This window comes from Martes martes (assembly GCF_963455335.1).
Source record: "Martes martes genome assembly, chromosome: 10".
NCBI lineage: Eukaryota > Metazoa > Chordata > Mammalia > Carnivora > Mustelidae > Martes > Martes martes.
In genome coordinates this window covers 5,300,815-5,326,889 of record NC_137898.1, presented here as the reverse complement: position 1 = coordinate 5,326,889, position 26,075 = coordinate 5,300,815, and the positions used below count along the sequence as shown (strand labels likewise).

The following is a 26,075-nucleotide window of genomic DNA, read 5'->3' as shown; positions in this document are numbered from 1 at the left end:
ATCAACTGTCTAAACTGGAGGAGGTTCTTTTAAGTCCTTCCTCACAAGTAACCATTACCGTAAACACCAAAACTGTAAAGCTGGGAATATCAATTTTCTTTGTAAGTCATCATTTGGAGCTACAGTTTGGATGCAGGGCATGGATATGTGATTTAGAAAGCTGGTTTGCTATTGGTAAATAAGTGTTTATTTTCAAAATTTGTCATACAGATTATTTTAAGCCACAGAAGTATTTATATTGAATAATTTTATGTGGCCCTAAGGAAGATGGGCTTAATATCTCAGTATGTGTGTTTCATTTCTGATTTCCTGATTCACATTATTCCTTGGCCACTTCTGCCAGCCACCTCAGGAAAGAATTCCGATATCTGGGATAGGACTGAACTTTTCTTTCCCCTGCTTTTTCTTTTTATGATAAACTTTTTAATTGTATCTTAATGTTCAGGCATCAGTGAAAGGGTAAAAGACTAGAGGCAGAAAAGAGTGGTAACCTGGTGAGGTTGGTCCTCTCCAGTAGTGACAGAAGTGGGACAGTTGGTTTTATAGTTTGGTTTTATAAGGTTTGTTCTAGAAGAGACAGGTGGTATGATTGTGGCTTATATTTAGGGGAGGAAATGGCAGAGGTCCAGGTAGGTGTGGTCTTGTTTCTATAATGATTAATATGCTGCAAAACAAACTTAACCATACTTTTTCAGACTCACAAACTGATTCTAAATTCACTTTCCACCCTAGAGTGAGCAACAGACATTTAAATTTTTTCTTTTCCATTGTGATAGGACATGTATTTTTATACTTTCCTGAGAGTTTGATTATAGCATCTTTACCTTTTTCCCTCAGAAGTTTCTTTTGTATGTAGCTATTCCATCATAGGTACCTGTAGGAAACATTAAATTAATTAACTTGCCTATAGGGTCCCTAAAAAGAAAGATTTCTAAGTTTATATCTCACTGACATTCTCTTGGTCTGGATATCTATATTTCTGAATCATGAAAAAGAATAGGGGATTTGACTCCATTGAATCCAGTTGTAGGAAGCCATATTATAATCCACTGGTCAGTTGTACAGGGTCAAGTGTCATGATAGAAATACAGATGCTCCCTTAACTAAAGTAGTTAAGTAAAGATATTTGAGGAGGCAGAGTAGTAGGGGAAAATGTAGAAAAATTTGTGTCAAATATCTAAGCAGAATGAAAGGAGGCAGGAAGAAAGGGAATGAGTCAAAAAGATCTCTAAAGAGGGCTCTGAGCATTATGGAAAGAGTCTAGGGAGAGCTTCCTTCTGTTTGTCAGGAATCATGAAAAACATGGTTGCCATCACTGGCTAAGGTAGAGTGGCCTAGAGACCAGAGCATGAGGAGGGAGTGGCCACCAGGACGACCGCGGGGTGACAGTGTTTGATTATTCCTGCAGGGGCTTGTCCACACCTTGTCTTGTTTGCCCTGATACCGTAGTTAAAGTAAAGCTGATCACAGACAACGACAGATTTAGGTCCCAGCTCTGCAGGTAGTTTTCCCTTAAGATCATATGGATAATTATGCCTGCATTTGACCGTTTATGTTTAGTCTGAACTTCAGACAATAGTGAATTTAGAGCTTGAATACTTTGAGAATCTGAACATCACCAAAAAGAAAAGAAGCACTGGATTGGGTAGGTGCCACTCCCGCACAGCTGGAGACTGCAGTGCTCAGAACTTGGAGCCGGTAGCATAGAGGCCTGTGCTGCAGTGGAGGACGACAGCAAGCCCGGAGTTTACTCTTCCTGCAGAGAGAGGAATTGCTTCTCGGTGCAGCCTGTGTGGCTCTCACAAAGAACTAGCAGTGGAGGTGAGAGTAGAAGTGATAAGATGGAAGATCCGTAATTCCGTATCCCTGAAAGAAAAGTCCATTCTCATGATGGTGGGAAAGGGCTTTGAAGATTCCAAGTGTTAAATTCCACGTTGTTGAAGAAAGATCGTAGAATATAAAATTGGAAGGGGATTTGATTAAAAAAGGGCCATTAAAAAGTGTTGACTTATTGGTAAAAGATCAGGGGAAAGTAGTCAGTAGTGTGTCTGTCTGGGAGGGATGGTAACTTGGACTCCTAAAAGTAGGATGGAGTCCTCTCGCACTGTGAGATACTTTCGCGTCTCTGAAACCGGGGAGTCTTGTGCTTGCTAGATGTTGATTAGAGACAGAACCTGGTGCAGCGTGTATAGCACACTCCCACTAATGTGAGAAAAGGTCTCTTTGGCATGTGCATTGCAGGGGTGCTGCAAAGAGGGACATGCCAACTGCTGCCAGTGGGTCACAGCAATATGGTGGGCGTCAGCTGGAAGACTAAATTTTTAATCGGACTTTATTGTGTTGTTTGTATTTACTTTGCTCATGAAGGAGCTCTTAATATACGTAAATAAATAAAAGGAGATTTTTAGTGTATCAGTGTATTTGGCTGCCAACTCAGTGAAACAAATTCAGTGTTGTATATTTACTTTCTTGGTTTCTCTAAGCTTTTTGATAAGCTTAGCAAACATGTGACTTTCGGTCAAGATACTAGATATATATATGAAAGCCTATTTTCTGTAAAATAACATCTACCTCAGTGGAGCTATTCTGAAAATTAATAATATTAGTAGAGTACTTAATAAGCCATATCACTGTTACAGAAAACAAAATTAGATGTTACAAATCTATGAAATTCATTTATTCCACTTCTCTGAATAATGCCTGCCTACTCTGTGCCAGGAAGCAGGCTGAGTGTTGGAGTAAATACGCAGACGTGCTATGGATCAAGCCGTCAAGGGGCGTACAGGTCAGTGTTGGAGCAGCCCTTTAAATGGGCTGAGAAAGTCAGTGCGTTCTAGGTTTTACAGGCACCGTGCGTGGTGTAGGGTGCCGAGTGAGCACTGGGTGTGGTGGGTGGATTCTGTTGCGAGGGAAGGAGGTGCCAGTCATACTAATTCAAGAGTTAAGGGGCACCTGGCTGGCTCAGGTGAAGGAACATGTGACTCTTGATCTTGGGGTCGTGAGTTTGTGCCTCACGTTGGGTAGGGAGATTACTTAAAAATAAATAAATAAGGGGCCCAGGTGGTTCAGTCAGTGAAGCATCCTGACTCTTTGATCTCAGGGTCATGAGTTCAGGCCCCACATTGAACTCCATGCTGGGCATGGAGCCCACTTCAAGAAATAAATAAATAAAAATAAAAAGTTAGCCTCGCCTGAGTGCCTCACTTGGTTAAACATCTGCTTTCTGCTCAGTTCATGATCTCAGGGTCCTGGGATTGAGCCGCTGTCAGGCTCCATGCTCAGCAGAGAGCCTGCCTCTCCCGCTCCCGCTCCCGCTCCCCTTGCTTATATGCATGCTCTCTCTGTGAAATGAATAAATTAAATCTTTAAATAAAATAAAAATTTCAGGTGAGCTCTTAAATAAAAAATAGAAAGTTAATAAACTTTCCTGTTAGATGATACAGATTCATTGCCAACATTATATAAATGGCTCTCAACTTATAAATTCCAGAGTTGTTCTTTGTGGTGCATAGACTACTACTGCTGCTCTGATCTGAGATGCTAACGTTTTGCAACCATGATCTAAAAATTTACAGTCGGCTCCATCTCAGGAGTATGCTGGAACTGAAAGCAGAGAGTCATGGTTTCAGATAAGTATAGACACTAATCACAAGTTTGCTTCATCTGACACTTTGGGGGTGACGCTGATGCTAGTTAAAGAGAACTGGTAGAGGACCCTGTATTGGATCTTAATCTTTAATAAAACTAGATGAAAGGGGGGAGAAGGCAGCCTCTATAAATAAAACTTCATTTGCAGTTTTTACTGTTATTTGTAATAATTCACACATTGTTAATAAGTGAAAAGTTTTATTTTGTTTACTTATACTTACTATTTTTTTTAAGTAAACTCTCCACCCGCTATGGGGCTCGAACTCACTACCCTAAGATTGAGTCTCATGCTCTACTGACTGAGCAGCCAGGCACCCTTAAATAGAAGTTTTAGATAATTTAACAGCTACAAGGCATATAAGATTAGATTAAAATGCATATAATTCTTCAAAGTGTTTTTATTACATTCTTGTATTACATGTCAAGTTCTTACTAATTCTGATCTTTATTGCCTATCTTATTCTAAATTAATAGAAAAAAATCAGCCTTGTTTAATTAGTGATTTGGAAACTTACTTGGAGTGAGTTCCCCAGTATCGTATCTGGTTTTTGTCCTTTCCTGGTGACCTTTAGGGTTTTCACTTGCTACAACTTGACAATATGTTTTCCTAAGTATTCGTTCTTTATCATCCCTCTAGGTTAGATAGGACCAAGACCAAACAAGGATTTTCTAAGAAGACCTCCCACACGATCAAGGAAAGTTTGTCAAGCATAATAGGCCGATGGCACTTGGTCTTTGAGTCTTAAAATAAAGTGCAGACTAGAGGTTCAGGATTGGGATGATCATAGAACCTTTTCCAGGAAGAGCTCTACCAAAAAGCACAGAACTCCCACCTTTCCTTGGTAAACTACTGTGAAAATTAAAATATGTAGCCCCTGGCAGCAAGGCCTAGGCCCCGTAAAGCCCATTAGCCACTGACTCTGCACCAGAAACTCACTGAAACAACTGTCCTGAAAATAAATAAGAATGTTTCCTAGCAAGGTTCTTAATGGCCTGAGGTCTTTCAAAGCAGCGTCTGTAATTCCTGAAAAAGCCAAGTTACATTTATGAGAGTCTAAAAATTACATAAATCTGGATCCAAAAGATACACTGTAGCCTGAGAGAGTGTGTGTTCAGTCTGAGCTTCTCCCTAACGGTGATCAGTGCATGGAGAGCGTGTGACACACATCACTCAAGGGGCTGTCAGAAGTGGCGTGGTTGAGGTGTCTGACAAGATGCAGGGTCGCCTGCTTCATTCAGGGGACATCAAGAATGGGGCAGGCAAAACAAATGACTAGAGTAGGAAATGTGCAGGAGTGCTGGTGTCCTGGAGAGTCCGAGGAGACTGGTGGGTTTGGAGTTGGCAGACACAGATTCAGTGGCTCCTTGTGCGGGTTCCGAGGCAGGAGAGTAAAGCACCTGGACCTGAGATTGAGCCTCAGCTCGCTGGACTTGGTCGTGATGGAACTGCTAGAAGCACTGGCTGCCTAGGCATTGCTGTTCCGGTGGTGGAGTGCCCAGTCGCAACCAGAGGCAGGCATCTGTTGTAGAAATAGTTGATATTAAACAGACATATGTATTGAATATCTCAATATTGGTTGAAATGTGTTGTTCCTGAAGGTTTTTCTGGAAACACGTATGTTCGTTGTGAATTCTGGACTTGGGAGAGCAGCACTGAGGGCAGGTGAAGCAGGCGGTGTGCCGGGAGAAAGGGGGCTCAGAGGAGCTCAGCCCGGGTGCCTGGCTCTTGCACAGGCTGAACTTCGGGCGACTTGCTGTCTGCCTGAAGAGCAGGGGGGACGGTCGTGTGTGTTTGCTCCCCGGGAAAGAGTGCTGCTGTAACAGTAAGAGGTGACCCTGTGTTGAAGGGTGTGGACGGAGGCAAGGACACTCACGGGCGCAGATGCAGAACGGGTTAAAGCCTTTCCTTTCGCTGGCGCCTTCCGAAGTCGGCCGTAGGGAGCCCTCTGGGGCCGGCCTTGGGCTCTCCTATTGCAGTGGTGGTGGGAGGGAGGAGGCGGGGGCGCGGCCCAGCTCGCCTCCTGGGCGGCCTTTCCTCCAATCACGGGGCCGACAGCCCTCACCGAGCACACCCCCTCCCGACTCTGCAGCAGGACGGCTGGGCCCTCTGCCTGGCTCGCTCACTCGAGCTCAGCTCCCCCTCCTGCCATCTTCCGTTGCAAAGCATTTCTGGGAGCTGCATGTGGGTGACGCAGCAGCATTGTTCGCAGGCACAGGAAGCCGCGGCTGAGCTGAAGGGCTCGAGAAGGAGCTCAGAACACGACACGCTGCTCGCTCTGGGTAGCCTGAAGGGTTATAACCGGACTGCCCTGCCTGATGTACTTTGGGAGATTCCAGAATTTTCAAGTAAATTGGTATTTTCCTAGAGGGAGAAAACCTAACTCCTTCAGCACAACTTCCAATACAGAAAACAAAACAAAGACGCTGGGAAAACTTCAACCGAGAGCCTCGGCAGCTCCAGAGCGACGAGAAACGCAAGGTCAGGCGGGCGGGCGGCAAACCCTTTCTGACTCGGGGTGTGTGTAACTGTAGGGACTTTGTCTCAGCGGAGAGGCAGAAGACCAGCCTGCCGGGCGAGTCCAGGACAATGCTCAGGTTACTTAGTGTTGCGTGAGCCGTCGTTGCACTTGTTCCCTGTCCTGGTGGGCTCTGCTTTTGAATTGGGTCGCTTGGCTTTCGGGAGTCCTTTTCCCTTCTCTGCCCAGACGCCCGCTGTTCTCTTCCCCTTCCTGTGATGTGTGGGGTGTGGGCTTGTGTTTGAATGTTCTCCCGAATGCCAGGAGCCTAGATAGGCGTCAGCCTTTCCGCACTCCACCCCCGCTCTCCGCTCCCCCGTCCCAAACCCCCTCTGGTGAAGGGTGGTGGCTTCTTTATATGGTTTCTTAGAGGGCCTCATCTGGAGTCTGCCTTTTTTGATGAAGCAGGGTGAGCTTGGTTGTATGGCCCCAGCAAAATAAGGCTTGGAAGGAAATCTGCATTTCCCTCCACACCCACACGGACCCCAGCAAGTGAGCGGTCTATGCGTGAACAGCTGCCCCCCTATACCCCCACGCAGAGGCAGTTTCTCCACCTACCTTTCCCTGTCCCCCACACAAAAAATCGTGCAGGTAGAAGTAGACTGCTTTTGGGGAGCAGTTAGGTTCCTTTCCTCCTCAGACAATCGCAGATCTTTCTGTGCGGTCTGTTTTGCTGAAAGTGGAAAGTCCCTGTTTGTGGACAGCTCAGTGCTCTCCGGCAGAGGAAATGGGCAGAGTCCTACTCCTCGGCAGTATGACGTGGGGGAGGGGAACTGTGCACTCCCTAGCACACACGTTGAATGGACCTGAATTTTTCACCCTAGGGAGATTAGGAGCCCATACCAGAGCCTAGTCCCACGTGGCACCGCACCCCGCCTCTTCACCCCCACGCTGGGCGGTGTTAAACAGGAGGCTTCAGAATAGGACGCCATAGCAACTTGAAGTAAATAAAACGTCTGCAAATGAAATCAGTTTGGGGGAGGGTGAGAGGCATCTGGAGACTTGGCAAAGGGGATCTTCGTGGGGGAGCTTCCTGGGTGTGAGTTTTAAAGAGTCTTTCTGAGTCCCAACTCTGGGATTTGGATCATGATCTTAGGTTAGGATGAAAATGCTTGGTAGAGAAGTGCTTCATGCCTCAAAAAGTCCTGGTCTTCTAGGCAGACCCTGCAGGAATTTGGAAATGATTATTAAAGATGGCCCAGGCATGCTCACGGTCCAGGATCAAAGTTTAGTTGTTGAAACAGTTAATATACTAGGGCAACCTGAAAGGAATCTTGTAACTTGTCTTCTGGATTTGTGGGGTTTTTGCTGTTACCTTTGCATTGGGGCTCATGAGGTCAGGGAAAGAGGGATTTCATTCTGCTAGAAGGTCTGGGATTCAGAAGTTTCTGTCCAAAACATAAAGACTTGTTTCCAAATAACAGTCAGCCAGTATGAATCACTTACGCGACAGTTTCTTACTGTAGCGTTGTCTTCAAGTCATTCAGACTAGATTGGTTAAAGCCATCAAAACTGTTGCCCCTAAGATTGTTCCTGCTCCATTTATAAGAATAAAGCCAAATACTTGACTTTGTGTGTGTGTGAGAGAGAGAGAGAGAGATTGATGAATTGATTGGTTGATTTGAAGTTGAGATTTCTGTAATCAGCTTTAGAAGAACAGAGCTCTGGGTTGAATCAAGACATTAAGACTCTGCGTTTCATATTAATTAATTCAGTATTAGCCGTCTTTTTTGCTACTTTGCTGAGATCTACAAAATGAAGGCAGTACTTACTTTTGATAACATTCATTGACTGGTATTGAGAAGTAAAGGGGCAGTATAAAGTTGTACTGCCGTATATAGAACTGCATGACAAGTAACACTTGTTGCCATGTAGCTGGCTACTTCAGTGTACATACCAACAGTACAGTGAGTATGCGAGTATGGGGTTGGGAGCAAAGGTGAATTCAAAGTCTTGATAGTACTACTTGATAGTACTACACTAGTCGCAGTTTTCTCTTTCATCTTCAGTTTGTTTTACAGTGAGTCTCTATAAACGAAGGGAAAACACAGTTGCCAGCCTGCCCTTCCCATGTTGGTTTTAGGGACTGGGGCTAAGTCTTGATGCTGCTGGGAGTCATTGGCTCTTTGTTCACTGTGTCCTGCTTTTCTTCCCCCTCTTCTATCCTATCCTATCCTCAGATTTTGCTGGAGGAACTTGCCAACAGCGATCCCAAGTTAGCCCTCACTGGAGTCCCTATAGTGCAGTGGCCCAAAAGGGATAAGGTAAGAAACTATTACTCTTGATCTTCAGGCTGCTGAAGCATTTTGCTGGCGGATCATCACCATTCCAGGAAGAAAAAGCACAACTAGAGGCATACAGCTTTTGGCGCATTAAAATAAATTGACAGAAAATCATTACTCTGTTCTGTTTTAACTCTTGGGTCAGGATAATTGGCTATCTTTGGAGGTGACTCTTAACAGAACTATCAAACTAGGAACCTGCCTCCAGGTCTAGATCCAAAAGTGTGCATTTATTCCCCAGAATGGATTTGTTCCTATCGTTCTGGCCCGGTGATTCAGTTATTTTCACGGATATTTTTTAAAACTGTCAAAATAATTATATATATTTAAATGGCCGGAATATTTCAATGATGGAGTGAGTGCACACTCAGGAAACCCCTTAGTTTGGATTTTTCGGTATCAAATTGAAAAAAGGAGGAAAGGAATGACCTCTTAGCTAATAAATTGTCATTTATGAGTTTTCATTAGGTTCTGTGTGATTTTTTCCTATATTGTCCTTTGTCACGGTTATTAATTAAATAAAAGTAAGAGCTAGCATTCTGATCTTTGCCATGAGTTTGGCAAATATGTAGGCCCTTCTTTAGTGTCCCCACTTGAAATTTGCAGAGCTGTCACGTTCTAGGAATGTTTAGGTGTATAGCTGTGAAAGATGTCTTAAAAGAACCACTTCCTAGGTGGAGAAGTCCCACCTAGCCGATGCTTGACCACATGAAACTGCCTCACAACAGTTTAGTCATTTCTCGCTGTTGCATGTTTTGTGTCAGAAATATGTTTAAGGTACCCTGGAAATTTGAAGAACTAAAAGACCCAGTCCTTGTTCTCGAAAAGATCACCAGGACAAAGACAAGTAATAAGATTATAAACGTATACCTAAGAGATATATTCTACACCTAAGGGCTGCTGGAGTGTGTGTTATGTACCAGATGGAGAATAATAACGAAATGAGCAAGATCCGTCTCACCCTCAAGTAGTTTACGGTCTTCTTTATGAGTATCTTCTGAGTAGGAATGTTCAGGACAGGGAAATATCAGAGGGCCCCTGGGTGACTTTGGCACATAGAAAGCTTCAGGGAGCAGGGAAGGTCACAGCTCAGCAGAGTGAGACGAATGTGGGTGAGGTAAAAAGACTGACAAGATTGGCAAACCTTTTCTATAGAGGTAATACACAGATGACAGATATAATAAAGGCAATAAATATTTTTGGTTTTGCAGGCCATACAGTCTCTGTGGCAACTCTCAACTCTGCAGTTGCACGTGAAAGCAGCCATAGACAATACGTAAACAGATGAGCGTCACTATGTTCTGGTCACATTTCATTTACAAAAACGGGCAGTGGGCAGATTTGCTCATGGGCCGTAGTTTGCCAAGCTGCGTTACCTTCTACCTTCTCCAGTCCTCAAAGTTACTTGATATATTTGACCTTGCTGCTTTCTCTTTCCAGCTTAAATTCCCCGCCCGGCCAAAGGTGCGGGTTCCTACCATCCCCATCACAAAGCCTCACACCATGAAACCGGCTCCTCGGTTAACACCTGTGAGGCCAGCTGCCGCCTCCCCCATAGTGTCAGGAGCCAGGCGGAGACGAGTGCGCTGTCGGAAGTGCAAAGCATGTGTGCAAGGAGAGTGTGGTGTTTGCCACTACTGCAGGGACATGAAGAAGTTTGGGGGGCCTGGTCGCATGAAGCAGTCCTGTGTTCTTCGGCAGTGCTTGGCAGTAAGTGGCCTGCTGGGTAAAGAACTTGGGGGAGGGAGAAGACAGGTGGTGCCAAAAGGACTGAAGTACAGGTAGTGAGAGTTCTAGAGACTTCAGAGATGGAAAGAAGTTTCTGTCTCTTTTTGGCTTGCTTTGTTTGTCCGTTTTCTCTCTGGGCTCAGAAATGATCCTGTTTAATTTTTCGTCCTTGCTTGCCCAGTTTTCAACTAAGAAAGCAGTATTGTAAGGACGAGTCACTGCCGTCGGTCCCTCTTTACCTGCATTAGGAGGGAGGGCCTATGAGGCCTGGGACTGACTGGTGAGAGTGAACTGGTCTTTGTTTCCAGTTTCCAGCTGGTTTGTTCTCCCTGTCTTCCTCCGCCCGTTGCCCTACCAGAAACCGCTCTGCCCAGTTTCCATGCTCCCTGAGAATTACAGGAAGCAAATCACCCGTCTTGAGTTAAAGGGAAGCTGAACTGATAAGCATCTAAGTCTGCTTTTTTCTTGGTTTCTTCATCCTCTTGTAGCCCAGACTGCCTCACTCCGTCACATGTTCCCTCTGTGGAGAGGTGGATCAAAATGAGGAGACACAGGACTTCGAGAAGAAACTCATGGAATGCTGTATCTGCAATGAGATTGTTCATCCTGGCTGCCTCCAGGTGAGGAGAGGCCTCAGGGGCCCCTGAGGCCTCAGCTGCTAGAATGTCTGAAGGCACTGGGTGGAGCAGGGAGTGGGAATCTGTCACAAGAAGCCACTAGCATCCCTAATATGGACCGTCAGCTGTGGGTCCTGTCATAGTCTAACATCTGTCGTTGATTCAGATGCCTGGTTTGTGTGTCAGCCACTGTGTTAGACCCTGAGGATAGCCCAGGACAAAATAATAGTTCAGTTCCTGCCCTCCTGGAGCTTGCAGTCTGGCCTCCAAAGAGTATATATTTGGAGTCCCCAGGCCATTGCAGTACTGCCTGGTCTATTTTGGAATGCCTTGTGCCTTTAAGCATCTATGCTATGTACTTCAGTGTATCTCTGGATATGAGTTCCTGAAAGATGGTGAGAGTGATGGTATCAGCTAATGTTTAATGAGTGCTTATGCTCTATCACGCTTTGTATGCACTTGAGGGCCTCTAAGAAGGTAATAGGGAGGTTGATGCAGTCTTAAGAGGTCATGTCCTTGGGGCGCCTGGATGGCTCAGTGGGTTAAAGCTTCTGCTCCGGCTCGGGTCATGATCCCAGGGTCCTGGGATCAAGCCCCACATCGGGCTCTCCGCTCAGCAGGGAGCTTGCTTCCTCCTCTCTCTCTGCCTGCCTGTCTGCCTACTTGTGATCTCTAGCTATCAAATAAATAAATAAAATCTTTAAAAAAAAAAAAAAAAGAGGTCATGTCCACTCTTCAAGCAGGGACCCTGGGCCTAAGTGTGTGCAGAAGCTCCTTAAATGATACTAATGTGTAGCTGGAGCAGAGAACCACTGATTGATTGATTGATTGACTGTTGATTCTGAGAGGGAGGAGGGGAAGGGCAGAGGGAAAGCAGGCTCCACTACCAGGGCAGAGGGAAATGCAGGGCTCCGTCTCACAGCCCTGTGATCCTGACCCAAGCCAGAATCAAGAGTTGACCCTTAACCAGCTGACCCACCCAGGCACCTGGGGAGCCACTGTTTTACACGCATTCTCTTGTTTACATCGTCTTCTAATTTTTTTTTTTTTTTAAGATTTATTTATTTGAGAGCGAGAACACATGAGTAGAGGAAGGGGGGGGGAGAGAATCTCGAGCAGACTCCCGCTGAGCACGGAGCCCAATGTGAGGCTCGATCCCACGACCCTGAGATCATGACCTGAGCTGAAACCAAGAGTCACACACTTAACTGACTAAGCCACTCAGGCACCCCTCTTGTTTATGTCTTGAAGACAGCCCTGTGAAGTCAGGTCTACCCTATTACTTCATATTTCTTTCAATCTAAAGGGCATTGGTACTGGTATTTTGTTGATTTCTCCAAGGGTGACAACTATATCATGACTGCCACCTGGCTGACAGTGATTGTAAGATACTGTTAATTGTGGAGCGCCTGGGTGGCTCAGTGGGTTAAAGACTCTGCCTTTGGCTCTGGTCCTGATCTCGGGGTCCTGGGATCGAGCCCCGCATCTGGCTCTCCGCTCAGCGGGGAGCCTGCTTCCTCTTCTCTCTCTGCCTGCCTTTCTGCCTACTTGTGATCTCTATCAAATACATTTAAAAAATTAAAAAAAAAAAGATACTGTTAATTGTGAGACGCAGCCCAATTTTAGAAATAGTCAGATGTGAAAAAATATGCATCTTAGGATCAGTAAGATAGGGTATCATCTCCATGTCGATAAACAAAGTATTTACTATACGCTAAGCATTTTCCTAAACACTTAACAGGTAATTCATTTACTCCTCACTACAACCCAATAAGATAGGAGTTGTTATTTATCCCCACTTTATAGTTGAGAGCACAGTGTCACAGAGACTAGGCCACTGGTGTCGGAACCCAAGCAGTCATAATTATTGTGCCCCACTATCAAGATAAGGTCTGGCACCTTCTGAATTGTGTGGTCAGTTCCTTCCGCAGAGTGGCAGGAAACTTTCAAGAAAATGAATGTATCAGGAGAGATGAATATATACATGTGTATGTCAGGAGAGAGACCCCACATTGACCCAGACTCTTGGGAATCTCCACAAACACCGACGTATTTACAAATAGGTAACTTCCACGTTCTTCCCAACCATGTGGCTGTTACTGTATGACACAGGAGCCTTAAGAAACAGGCTGGGGTGGGGGTGCCTGGGTGGCTCAGTGGGTTAAGCCTCTGCCTTCAGCTCAGGTCATGATCCCAGAGTCCTGGGATCGAGCCCCGCATCGGGCTCCCCCTACTTGTACTCTCTTCCTCTTTCTCTCTCTCAATAAATAAAAATCTTTAAAAAAAAAAAAAAAGAAAGAAAGAAAGAAAGAAAAGAGGCTGGGGTTTCTTATATTTTGGTTTTTTGTTTGTTTGCTTCTAATGTGCTAGATTTTTAACATCCCTGTCTTACTCTAGATGGATGGAGAAGGGCTGCTTAATGAGGAATTGCCAAATTGCTGGGAGTGTCCAAAGTGCTATCAGGAGGACAGCTCGGAGAAAGCCCAGGTAGGGGAGCTTTTTCCAGACTGTACTGGAGAAGAAAGGAAACGCCAGGCTTGGAGAATGGCTAGAATACATTTGCCTTTGCAACTTTATTCACATGGTTTTTCTGACCCACAGAGATTATTTTGTATTGTGTCTATCTTTTTTTTCACCTTTGTTAATTATTTTTTCTTCTTTCGTTTTGAATTTTTAATGTTTGGGTTTTTTGTATTACTGAATACTGTTCCACTTGGGGTCTGCAAATTGCTGAGGTCTTTTTACACTCGGGGACCCTAGGCAGCACAGACAGCTGAGTTATTTGAGGAGGGCGGTGAGGCGAGCACGGTTGCTCCTGAAACTAAAGGGAAGGCAGTGACCTGAGGCAGTGGGTAAGTACAGTGGTGTGCTGGAGTTTCCAGTTAAGCAGGCTCACATTTTTGTCCTCTTCACCTTTGTGGCCTTGCAGAAAGCCCTGCCCTTGTGCCCAAACATGTCCCACAGAGGTAGCCCCTCCTTGCAGGGGGACCAGTGCCATGACCTTGGCCCTGAGTAGTGGAGGTTGCTGGCCCGGTGGGTAATGCTAAAGGGCCAGAAGGACTCTGGTTACTCAGACCAGCAAGAACAAGACCTGTTGGGGGCACACCCAGAGGAGGCAGCTGGCCTGGTGGCAGCCATCCAGCCCCCAGTGGTCCCCTCTGGGTCCGTTGCACAGGAGCAGAGACAAATTTCCTTGTCTTCTCTCTGTTTCTTCCCACTTGGGCACTGAGGTAGTTGAATTTTCAACTATCTTGGGAGTAGCGGGGATGTAGAGTTGACTAGTACTAAAGTTCTCCTTACCTCAGGTTCTTACACTGGAAGCTTCTCCATTTTTTGTCCTTGGTGGCAGCAGCGTAGTGGTGGGCGTTTGCCTCCCTTCTATAACAGGTGGGCTGACAGATTCTGTGTTCTAGTGTTACCTTCCTGCATTGTCAAAGCCAGCAGCCAGAAGGTGGTCGTTCTCTTCCAACCACAGTGCTCTAAGAAAGTACAGAGCAAAGGGAGCAGGGCTTGTTGCTGAGGGACAGAAGCGGTCTCCTTGAGGAAAATAGGAACACTGCTCTCTGATCCCTAGTGGAACGCTGGTGCGGCGTCATCACAGCAGAGTCACGGTGGGCGCCAGGAAGAGACAGGTGCCCTGGGATGAGGTGGTTGGCCTCGGTGGAGCACTGTCTTCACTGAACCCCAGTTCCTCCTCTTCATCTGGCGCACATGCCTCAGAGCACTGCAGTTCCTCACAGAGGTTCTCGCGCTCTGCTTTATCTTCCGTGGGGTTGGTCTCTAGGGAGAGGGTGGGGTGTGGAGGGGAGGAAGCAGCCTGGTGGAGTCTGGCTCAGACGCTGGAGCTAAACGTGGTGTTTACCACTGTGAGATCTGTGTCCTAGTTCAGACGGTTCCTGTAGGCTGCTTTTCTTCTACCACAAGCATCAACCATCAGACGCCTCTCCAGGGTGAAGGAGCTAAATTAGAGACAGAATTAAAAATGGTCAGATTGCATAGGGGTAAAGTTGTGGCCTCTTTAAAGGATATCTTTATCCAGGGAATTATAATCCCAAAATTTGGGGCAAGAGATGCATAAGGTGGGCTATGGAATCATGCAGCCCAGATTTGGATCTCACTCCTCTATACTTGGACACAAACCTTTGTGTCACAGGTAGATTTCCCAAGTGACCTATTTTAAGGGTTTGTCCTGTAATCAGCTCTCTCCAGCACAGGCTCGGGCCCGGTTGCTGATGTGGTAGATTGCGGACTCTGAGGAGGTGACCCCCCTGTAGCCTGCAGCCACCCCTTTCCCCGTAGAAGAGCAGTGATCTGTCTTCTTTCTAGTCTCCTGAGAGCAGCAGTGAGGCTCACTGCAAATTTAGAGGGTTTTGGAGGAAGGTTCTGACAGGACTTTTTGGGGGCGTGTTTTGCAGAAGCGGAAAATGGAAGAGAGTGACGACGAAGCCGTGCAAGCCAAAGTCCTGCGGCCCCTGCGGAGCTGCGACGAGCCCCTCACGCCCCCGCCTCACTCACCCACCTCCATGCTGCAGCTCATCCATGACCCGGTCTCCCCCCGGGGTATGGTGACTCGGTCATCCCCTGGGGCTGGCCCCAGCGACCACCACAGTGCCAGCCGCGATGAGCGCTTCAAACGGCGGCAGTTGCTGCGGCTACAGGCCACAGAGCGCACCATGGTACGGGAAAAGGAGAACAATCCCAGCGGCAAAAAGGAGCTGTCTGAAGTTGAGAAAGCCAAGATCCGGGGATCGTACCTCACTGTCACGCTGCAGAGGCCCACCAAAGAGCTCCACGGGACATCCATTGTGCCCAAGCTGCAGGCCATCACGGCCTCCTCTGCCAACCTTCGCCATTCCCCCCGTGTGCTAGTGCAGCACTGCCCAGCCCGAACCCCCCAGCGTGGGGATGAGGAGGGGCTGGGGGGAGAGGAGGAGGAAGAGGAGGAGGAGGAGGAGGAAGATGACAGTGCAGAGGAGGGGGGTGCAGCCAGGCTGAATGGCCGGGGCAGTTGGGCTCAGGATGGAGACGAAAGCTGGATGCAGCGGGAGGTCTGGATGTCTGTCTTCCGCTACCTCAGCCGCAGAGAACTTTGTGAATGTATGCGAGTGTGCAAGACGTGGTATAAATGGTGAGCAGGGATACAGGGATCAGGAATAGGGGTATGGGAGTAGGTGGCAGATTTTCCATATGAGAACTGCATGCGTCTTGGCATCTGGAGGCTTGCTGGGTCCCCAAGGATTGAATCAACTCAGTCCATTCCCTAGACAGTGGGTCCTGTTAAAGATGCGGCTATTTGTGCCTACAGGTGTCCTCGGGGAAATTTGGCCCTTTGCTTCCTCTCCCTGCTCTGTACTTTCCCGTTTCTCTCTACTGGGTGTACGAAACTGATTTGGGGGATGGATTTGTACGGTTTGTTCAAAACCCTTAGTCATCCGTTTTCCCCCCTCAAGTAACCTGTACTCGGCACACATGTGTTGAGAGCCTGTGCTGTGTCCGTCACTCCTGCTGCTGACACAGGTGGCTGCTCTCAAGCCCCTGCCTCAGTTTCCGCTCCATCTACTCAAAGAGGTGGACGTGCTTTTCAAAAAATGTGAATGTTTTCACAGTGTTCCAGTTTTTGTTCTTATCCCCCAAGTCTGGGCCATAATTCCTTTCTTCAGGAAGCAGAGTCCAGTTTTGAGCTTCCTGAGACCTACTCATCCTTCCTGATGAGACCTGCCGTTTCTTCTCAAGCTCAGCAGTGAGATACTTAAGGGGGGGAAAAGTCCCTCGAGATGATGAACAGACGTTTCCATAGGGCATTATTTTTCCTTTTGCTCCTAGACCCTAGGACGTAACATACCCTTTGTATCTGGGCCAGACCCAGTTACAGTAGTTTTCAAAATGTGATGCTCAGACTACTGGTGGGCCGCTGGCATTGCCCGGGATCATGTTAGAAATGCAGATTCTCATTGCCTGTTTCAGTACTTCTGAGTCAGAACCTTTGGGGCTGGGGCCAGGCCATCTGTTTTTAACACGTTTTCCAGGGGCTTCTGATACACGTTCAAGTTTGAGACTCACTGCTCTATCATAAGCAGCTTGTTTTTACCATACAAGCAAGTCTCATGTGCCATTGGTGAAATATTTTCAGTCTTTAAATAAAGACCTTGTTCTTTGCAAATGCGAGTTTATTTCCCAAATCTGAATTAATATGTGATCTACCCAAATTGTCCTAATATTTTCTCTTCGTAGGGCTAGGGGGCCTGCCTGGCTCTATCCCTCAGTTTCCAGACCAAGTCACATGAGACTCATCCTATGTGCTGTCTCCCCGTCCCCTGCTGACCAGACTCTGAGCCAGGCTTGGAGGCGGGGGCCTGCATGTTGCAGTGCGCTGTATGGCCTGTGGGCTGCAGACGGCAGTGGGAGGGCAGGCCTTTCCCCTCCAGTTCTGGTCTGGACTGGAGCAGAAAATAAAAAGACGGCACTGAAGCAGAACCCAAGACAGGGAGAAGACTGGCCTGGCCTGATGATAAAGACCGTCTTTCGGCCTGATACAGGGATGGGCTCTTTGTAGGGCTTAAGGCAGGATGGATTGTAGCTGTGCTGAGGAACACCCTGCAGCCCGGGCAACTGGGTGTGACTGACAAGGGAGAGAATTGGAGGCAAGTCTAAGGCTTCGGGCAGTAAGAAGTCAAATTTTTTAATATGTCCTTCTACAAGCTTTGGTGGGAGCCATATTGTTTTAATGCGATTGAGGGGTTATAGTATTGTCTGCTGTGTGTTCCTAACAATTGTGTTCTCAGCCCTTCCAGAGTCAATTGGTGAACCGGGTCAAGTTCACTGCTTAACCTGTATGGTTGCCGTAAAGGACAAGTCCTTTTCTCTGAAGCAAAAAAAAAAAAAAAAAAAGACCAAAAACAAAATTAAAAAAACAAAAACAAAAGCAGGGTGTGGTACCTGTCTGCGTATAGAAGAGCCTAGCCGGGCAGGGTGGCTCTCCACGTGCTCTGCTTCTCCCAGAAGCCCGCAGCACGCTTTGATGGGAGCTCCTCCGACAAGGGGTATTGGGTTGTTGACGGCCAGTTCTCTCTCTTTCTATCACAGGTGCTGCGACAAGAGACTTTGGACAAAAATTGACTTGAGTAGGTGTAAGGCTATTGTACCCCAGGCTCTCAGTGGCATCATCAAGAGGCAGCCAGTCAGCCTTGACCTCAGTTGGACCAACATCTCCAAGAAACAACTGACGTGGCTCGTCAACAGGCTGCCGGGTGAGCAGGCGGGGAAGGCTGGCTGTAGGCAGTGCTGCTTCCGATTGCTTTGGGGCGGGGCACCTGGTGGCTCAGTCAGTTGAGCATCTGCCTTCGGCTCAGGTCGTGATCCTGGGGTCCTGGGATCAAGTCCCGCATTGGGCTCCCTGCTTAGGGGAGGGCCTGCTTCTCCCTCTCTCTCTGCTTGTGCTGTCTCTCTCTCTCTCTTTCTCTAACAAATAAGTAAAATCTTAAAAATAAATAAAATAAAATTGCTTTAGAGCAATATTGGGCAGCAGTCCCATGCCATTGTCATTTTCCTGCTTATTAGCAGGGGTTTCACCCAGGGCCCCCTAACTGCCAGTCCCCAAGGCACTGCTCCAGCCTAGTTGGACTTGTCAGTCATCACCCCGGATGGCAAAGACGTGCCTTCTCTCTCCAGCATTTTGAGGTCTTAGAAGACAGGAAGTCACTCACACTCACTACATTACTGTGGTAGGAACGAAGCAATTGGTTTTACCACCAAAGCTAGGAAATGTAACAGAGTATACGGGTGCATGTCTGTCTGTTCCCGTTGTAGGACTGAAAGACCTCCTCCTAGCAGGCTGCTCCTGGTCTGCAGTGTCTGCCCTCAGCACCTCCAGCTGCCCCCTTCTCAGGACCCTCGATCTTCGGTGGGCAGTAGGAATCAAGGACCCTCAAATTCGGGACTTGCTGACTCCACCGGCTGATAAACCAGGTATGCTCTGGGCCTGACTTCTCTGTGTTCCTCTTAGGGTAGCTTTGTCTTTCGACAGACTTTGTCTCAGAAACTAAGGAAGTGTCCAGAATGATGCTGTGGATGAGTATGATGGAGGGCAGAGTGCCGGGCGGTGTGGAAGTGCAGGTGAGCTGTTCACAGCCGGCTGCCTGCCTGCGGGCAGAGGAGGGACTCCGCCTGGGGCGCAGATGGTGTAATCCTGAGGAAGTCTGGGAAGTCTTCATGGTCGAGGTGGGACGTTCGAAGCCGTTTGCATCATGGTCTAGAAAAGTGTGGGAGTGTGGAGAGGGGTGGAGCGTTCCACTCGTCCCCTTTTGCTGTGTGAGGCATAATCTAGCAGCTGGGAAGAAAGAAAACGTGTCTGGTTTCCTAGAAACTGCCCCCACAGCCCGCTCACTCCCTGCAGGCAGGGCTGGGTGTGGGCAGTTCTGCTTCACCCCTGCGAGGAGGCCTGGCTCGGAAGGAGCCGAGGCTGCCCGCAGCTCTGGAGCCAGACTGGAGGGAAGAGTTCTGACGTGGGCGCTGCCCTTGCCTGTGCAGGTCAGGACAATCGCAGCAAGCTCCGGAACATGACTGACTTCCGGCTGGCGGGCCTCGACATCACGGATGCCACGCTTCGCCTCATCATTCGCCACATGCCCCTCCTCTCTCGACTAGACCTCAGTCACTGCAGCCACCTGACAGACCAGTCCTCCAATCTGCTCACCGCCGTCGGCTCTTCCACTCGCTACTCCCTCACAGAGCTCAACATGGCAGGTGCGCCGCGGCCGCGTTTCCGCACGGGCAGGGCCGCTCGCCTCCGGGAGGGCTCAGCCCTCCCTGGAGCTTGCCCAGTGAAACAGAGGACCTGGGTTTGTTTGAAGGGAATTGAGTTGTTTCCTCGTACCTGGACGAGGACACGGATTTCCCTCTCTTTAAACTGATGGGGGGATGGAGGCCTCAGGTAGTCAGGTGCTTAAGGGCGTGGCCATTGCCGCCTGCAGTTCGGTGGGCCTTGGCCTTGCGGTGTAGGGGGCGTAGGGGGCGCACTTCTCTCTCTGAGCCCGGTCGCTTACGAGACACAGAGGGCTCTCGCTTAGCATTTGAAGGGAAAGCGCTGGGGAGCTGAGCGGCAGAGCGGGCGCCTGTGGCTGTGCGGACAGGGCATTGCCCTCATGGTCCCTTTCCTCACAGGTTGCAATAAATTGACAGACCAGACCCTGATCTACCTACGGCGAATTGCCAACGTCACCTTGATCGACCTTCGAGGATGCAAGCAGATCACTCGAAAAGCCTGCGAGCACTTCATCTCAGACTTGTCCATCAACAGTCTCTACTGCCTGTCTGACGAGAAGCTGATACAGAAGATCAGCTAAAACACGCGCAGCCCAGACTGAGCAGGAAACCGATCTTCCCCTGACTCCCCAGCCAGGAGAGCCTCTCTCCCCGACCCTGCACGGGCTCTGAGGCCGGCGTCACACTCCCTCTCTGCTCTCCTGTCCCTTGAGCCCTTCCCCTACAGGCGGGGCAGCGAGGGGGGTAGACACCAGGCTTACCTGCCCGCTCCTCTCCTCCCGAGGAGAAAGGAGTAGCAGACTGATCCGAATCCGAGGGGAAAGCACAGGCCGTGTGCTGTCAAGGTGCCTGCTCGCTCGCTCACCTGCCCGCCTGCCTGCTTGCTCACCGGCCGGGAGGCCGGGCTCTCAGTTTGGGGTGTCTGTGCAACCGTCATCCGTGCTGGGCCCTGGGGCCCTTCTCCCCATTCATGGTTCCCAGCCGTGCCTGGTTCTGAGCAGATTTCCAGGGAAGAAAGCGGCCCTGTCTCCGTGGCCAGGTTCTCCTCGTGGTGTCCAGTGCGTGTCTCTCCTCCACCACACTCTCCCGGCTTACGCAGGAGGGGCCAGCAGCCCCAGGAAGCCAGACCCGTGCCGATCACACTGGTGCTGTTGAGGTGTCTAAAACCTCTCATCCGTGTCCACGCTCTGCCCCTTCCTTTAGCTTGATCCTGTCCGATGCTCGTGGTAGTTCGCGTAATGAGGTCACCCCCCGCCCCCGACTTGCCCGCTAGAGTCTCTGAGGTCCTTGTTGCACTTACTGGGGTTGAAGCTCTTCAGAGGAGCTGGAACTGTGTACCCCAGGGACACCCCCATTTTATTGCTTCCTAGGCAGATTCTGAGACAGGCGCCATCTCCTTGTTCCCCTCCCTCTTTAGCCTCCCACTGCTCTTTCCACACGTTCCTCCTTCCTGCCTGGACAGGGCTTTCCCAGGATGTGTGTCCTCAGAGGGAGCAGCCTATCTCCCCAAGCCGGGGAGAGCAGAGAGCTTGGCTGGGTCCCCACCTGCCTCCCAGCAGGCTCTGGGCCTCCGCTATGGTGTAGCCCCCAGAGCCCAGGCCTGTGTTTAGCCCCAGTGGCTCACTGATCCGGCACCTTGTGGCAGGGTGGGGGGGGGTCCTGCTTTGAAGCCAGTCACCTGCCCTCTGCCTGTAGCCGTGGAAGGGGGTGTGCATGTGCCTCTGTGTGTGTGGCTGAGTGTATTACACGTGTGTGTGGAGGGAGGGAGGGAGGGGAGCATGGTGTCTCCCCCTCCACCGCCCTGTGTCGAGCCCCATCAGCTGCCCCCTTTTACTTTGCATTGAACGGCCTGTCCAAAGATCCTCTCTCTAGGGCAGCAGAGAGCTTTTTGCACTTTAAAAAAAAAGAAGAAAAAAAAAAGGAAAGAAAGGTCGGAATTTCTTTTGGGTCAATATTTAAGTGTGTGAGGAGATGCTCAGTAGCAGCAGCCTGTGGCAGGAGCTTGTACGTGACAGACGCGGATTTGCACTCTGCTCCCCATCTGTGAGGATAGCGATAGCACAACCTTGCCCCGCCTTCTCGTCCTCCAGCCCCCTCCTTCCTGGCCCCTTCCCTGCAGCCCAGTCTCAGGCTCTCCTCCTCCTGGAACCCCGTGGGGGAGGGGAAGGAGCCCAGGCACCAGGGGTCTGAAGCGTGAGCCACCCCGAGGAGAGACGCCAACTGCACACTTGCCACTTCCAAAGCAATAGAGGCAGAGGGGCCCCCTCTTTGCCACCTAGCCCAGCTTTGACCCTGGCATTGACTGGCCTCCTAAGAGAAAACTGGGTCCCGGTAAGGGGTGGCATTGTGTCTGTTTCTTCCAATCTGCTGATTCTCTTGGCTGCACCTTAAAAGCAGCAGTCTGCTCCCGTGACCCTCTGCCCCTTCCGTTGGTCTCCAGGCCCCAGTGACCTGGGGCTGAAACTTCGAGGAAATGCCAGTGACTTATTCCAGAGTGCCTCAGTTAGGGGGACTTCTCTGTAAAGAACCCTGGGTATTGAGCAAAAACCTTATTAATATTATTGTTAATGACCTATAATTGGAAGCTTCCTGCCTTTTTCTGGTTGCTCCTGTGGAAAGTACTGAAAAGATTGTTTCGTTTTGTTGTCTTTTTATAAAAGGGGAGGTGGAGAGACCCCTTCAGAGCAGGGATTGTGCCGGGAGAGTGCCTCTGACTTTGGGACATTTCATCCACAGAAATTTCCAAGCTGATGGTTTGGTTGGGGGTGGGGGGCGTTGGTTTTTATTTTTGTTTGTTTTTGGTTTGGAAAAACAAGCATTTTTACCGCGCACGTAAATCGGTCAGCAGGAAAGGGAGCCCAGGAGTGGCGGCAGATGGACCTATGCCCTTGCTGGGTCGCCTTTTTCTCTAGGACTGTGAGGGGGGAAATGGTTTGTAGAGGTGAGGGTTGGTCTGCGTGGAGGAAAGAAATGTCTCTGGGGACAGAGGCTCCCGGGAGTCCCATCGCATTTCCTGCAATCTGCTCTGAGATGTGGCCTTGCCAGGAGAGCCCGCCCGCCTCAGACCGCAGGGCCAGACACCCCGCCTCCGTCTTTCCAAGCACCGGGGCGAAAAACCACAAAGGAAAGGAAGAAAATTTATATATATATAATATAAAATCACTTGGTGATTAAAAAAATAACTGCTCCATAAATAAAACTCCTAAAGTCACTATGTTTAAAGGGTTTGGTTGTGTTTTTTTGTTTGTTTTTCGGAGAAATACTGTAAATATATATTTTTTGTTGCTGATTTAGAGTCAATCTCCAATGTTGTGCTAAAAATTTTAAATTAAATGTTAAGCATTAAGGGGGCAAGTCCTGCTATCTCAATTGACACATGGGGGTTGTTTTGGGCCAGGGAAGGAGGAAAGCTAGTTGGACTTTGGTTTTCTAAACGTTCTCCACTATTGGTTTTAGAAAGAGCAAGGACATCTTTCCTCTGACACATGAATGGGAGATATTTGTGTAATAAAATTTTTAAAAGACAAAAAAAGAAATAGCCTCCAATGGGAAATATTTTGATTTGGGTTTTTTGGGTTTTGGGTGTTTTTCTTTTCTTTTTTTCTTTTTTCTTTCTTTTCTTCTTTTCTCTTCTTTTCTTTCTTTCTTTTTTTTTTTTTTAAATAAAAAGGCTTTAAAAACTAAAGAACAAAACCTTTTCTGTGTTGATGTGTGTGTGTGCCTGAGTGTCGGAAGGTCATGGAGGCTCTGGTGCTAGAGACCAAGGTCAAGGGTTGCCTGTTTCATCCTTGGAGGAGAAGCAGCAGAACCATCTCAGGCCTGTACTACTTGCCTTTCCTTTTTTTTTTTTTTTTTTTAAATGTCAAAAAACATTACTTGTTTTTAGAAACACCATGCTATTTTACTTCATCACGGCAAACATTTTAATGAATGTGCAAATGTGATTACCTGATTCCCTGTAGTCCCCGGCCCCCTCCCATGGTGCTGTGCTGAGAAGGCCTGGGAATTTCTAATCTTGCCATCCCTGGAGATCCAAAGCCAACCAGCCTCCACCCGCCAGAGCTGCAGAGCAGGCCCGTTGATCGTACCCGCTCAAGGTCGCTGAGCAAGGTCTGGACCAGACAGGCTCCACTCAGCATTGGTCCCACCACATCTTGCTGCTTCTCGTCACTTGGCTTGTTGAGCACAAGCCTGCAGCCTTTAGATCGGTGTGCTAGGTGCCGCCAGCCGACTACCAGCCCGCCCTGATGGCAGCATATCCAGAGAGCCGCACTCACATCTGGGGGGTCCTGAGTAGGCTTCCGCCACTGCCGTCAAACGAGTGGGGAATCCCTGCCCATCCTACTCCCCAAGCTCCAGCTCTGCATGTTCTAGAAAAGGACAGGGTCTTGGAAAGGAGTTAGTTGACTTCATGTTGGTTTCTTGAGGATGGATATGGATGTGGTGGTGGTCGGATGTTGCCAGGAAAGGAAAGAAGGGTGTCAGGTTTGCAGCTTAACTATCTCAGAAACCCATCTGCCTCTGGGTGACTCCATCTCTGCCACCCTACTCAAAGCCACCATTGTCTGGAACTCTGATCACAGCAAGAGCCCTGAGTGCCTCCCAGCCTCCAGTCCAACGCCTGCGCTCCATGTTGGCAGCCAGAACATTTTTCTTAGATTTGACTCCTTTGCTTAAAACCTATTGCTGTGCTTCTCGGGACAAAGGCCTCAAGCTTCCTCACTCACCATTTGCCCCTCGGACTCCCCTCCACCCATACCTACCTTTTTCCAGTCCCACCCTCTCTGGGCCTTTGCTATCTCCTCTGCTGGTACACCTGCCTCAATTTATCTGTTACCTTCCTCTGGGAAGGCACCTCCCGCCCTGTTCTAGACTAGTCCTGTGCTCCACAGTACCCTACTAGTTTTTAAAGATTTTATTTATTTATTTGACAGACAGATCACAAGTAGGCATAGAGGCAGGCAGAGAGAGAAGGCAGGAAGCAGGCTCCCCGCTGAGCAGAAAGCCCGACGCGGGGCTCAATCCCAGGACGCTGGGATCATGACCTGAGCCGAAGGCAGCGGCCCCAACCCACTGAGCCACCCAGGCGCCCCACCCTACTAGTTTTTAGGACGCTAAGGTCATCTCCCCAGCTAGCCGGGAAGCTCCACGAGGACAGAGATCAGTCTGTGTTGCTCCCCACATCATCTCCAACAGCTGGTGCAAAGCCTGACACCTAATAGCTGATGTGCCCAGCAGTAGCTCAGATCCCCAGAGGCCCATCTGTTCCCAGGGCAGTCCGTCTGTTGCCACCCTCTCAAAACTCACATAGCCTTCAGCTATGAATTACTCTTCCTAAGCCGCACTCAAAAATCTTAAGTAATCTGGGGCGCCTGGGTGGCTCAGTGGGTTAAAGTCTCTGCCTTCAGCTCAGGTCATGATCCCAGCGTCCTGGGATCGAGCCCCACATCCCTGCTCAGCAGGGAGCCTGCTTCCCCCTCTCTCTCTCTGCCTGCCTCTCTGCCTACTTGTGATCTCTGTCTGTCAAATAAATAAATAAAATCTTTTAAAAAAAATCTTCAGTAATCCTCCAGGGTCATATCTAAACTCAGCAAACTCCTCCTGTAAAATGGCACAAGGCAGGTGCTTCTATGAGCACTTGAATGACACATTTGTGGTCTCCAGGCTTGCTGTGGTTTTCTTTGGGTTTAAGTACCTGAGAGAGAGAGAGCACGAGTGGGGTAAGGGGCAGAGGAAGAAGCAGACTCGCTGCTGAGAAGGGAGCCGGATGTGGTACTCAATCCCAGGGCCCTGGGATCATGACCTGAGCTGAAGGCAGATGCTTAACCGACTGAGCCACCCACATGCCCCAGGCTTGCTCGGCTTGGGATATGCTACCCTCACTAAAACTATGAACATTTTCCTTCAAACCTCTTCCTCCATTTCCCATCCACCCAAAATGGATTAATTTGGACATTCTGTGCCTTTTTTGGCATCAACAATGTAGTAAAAACAGCTGGTTCCTGAGGTGCTGGGGTGGGCAGGGAGTCTGCTTGTCCCTCTGCCCCTCCCCCCACTCATGCTCTCTCTCACTCTCTCAAATAAAATCTTAAAAGAAAAAAAATAAGGGGCACCTGGGTGGCTCAGTGGGTTAAGCCTCTGCCTTCAGCTCTTGTCATGATCTCAGGGTCCTGGGATCGAGTCCCGCATCAGGCTCTCTGCTCAGCAGCGAGCCTGCTTCCCCGCCTCTCTCTGCCTGCCTCTCTGCCTACTTGTGATCTCTCTGTCAAATAAATAAATAAAATCTTTAAAATAAAGGTGAGGAACTGAGTTATGGATACTGAGCAGCTAGCTGAAATGTCTGGCTATAATAAAACCAACCCTTAAGGCTGGCCCCGGAGTCAGTCCTATCCACCTGGCTCCCTAGGCCCTCGAGTGATGACATTTCATTCACACCCCAGCCCAGGGAGCAGGTGCCTTCATTCTAGAGATGACAAAACCAAGGTTCCGAGAGGTGAAGCAAGGTTCTAGAGTCAGTGGCCGAG

General features: G+C 48.8%; 1 protein-coding gene across 2 annotated transcripts in view; it reads left to right on the top strand.

Annotated features, from left to right (window-relative positions):
- Nucleotides 1–21,449, top strand: part of KDM2A (lysine demethylase 2A) — a 114,982-nt gene extending 93,533 nt beyond the window's left edge. For both annotated transcript variants that reach the window (XM_080815960.1, XM_080815959.1), the window contains 9 exons: nt 8,345–8,428; nt 9,887–10,156; nt 10,663–10,794; nt 13,189–13,278; nt 15,207–15,919; nt 17,875–18,038; nt 18,598–18,756; nt 19,318–19,533; nt 19,951–21,449. In XM_080815960.1, the coding sequence (XP_080672086.1) occupies nt 8,345–8,428; nt 9,887–10,156; nt 10,663–10,794; nt 13,189–13,278; nt 15,207–15,919; nt 17,875–18,038; nt 18,598–18,756; nt 19,318–19,533; nt 19,951–20,132 (2,010 nt within the window). In that variant the 3' untranslated portion in view covers nt 20,133–21,449. The remainder of the gene's footprint in view (nt 1–8,344; nt 8,429–9,886; nt 10,157–10,662; nt 10,795–13,188; nt 13,279–15,206; nt 15,920–17,874; nt 18,039–18,597; nt 18,757–19,317; nt 19,534–19,950) is intronic.
- The last annotated feature ends 4,626 nt before the right edge of the window (nt 21,450–26,075 follow it).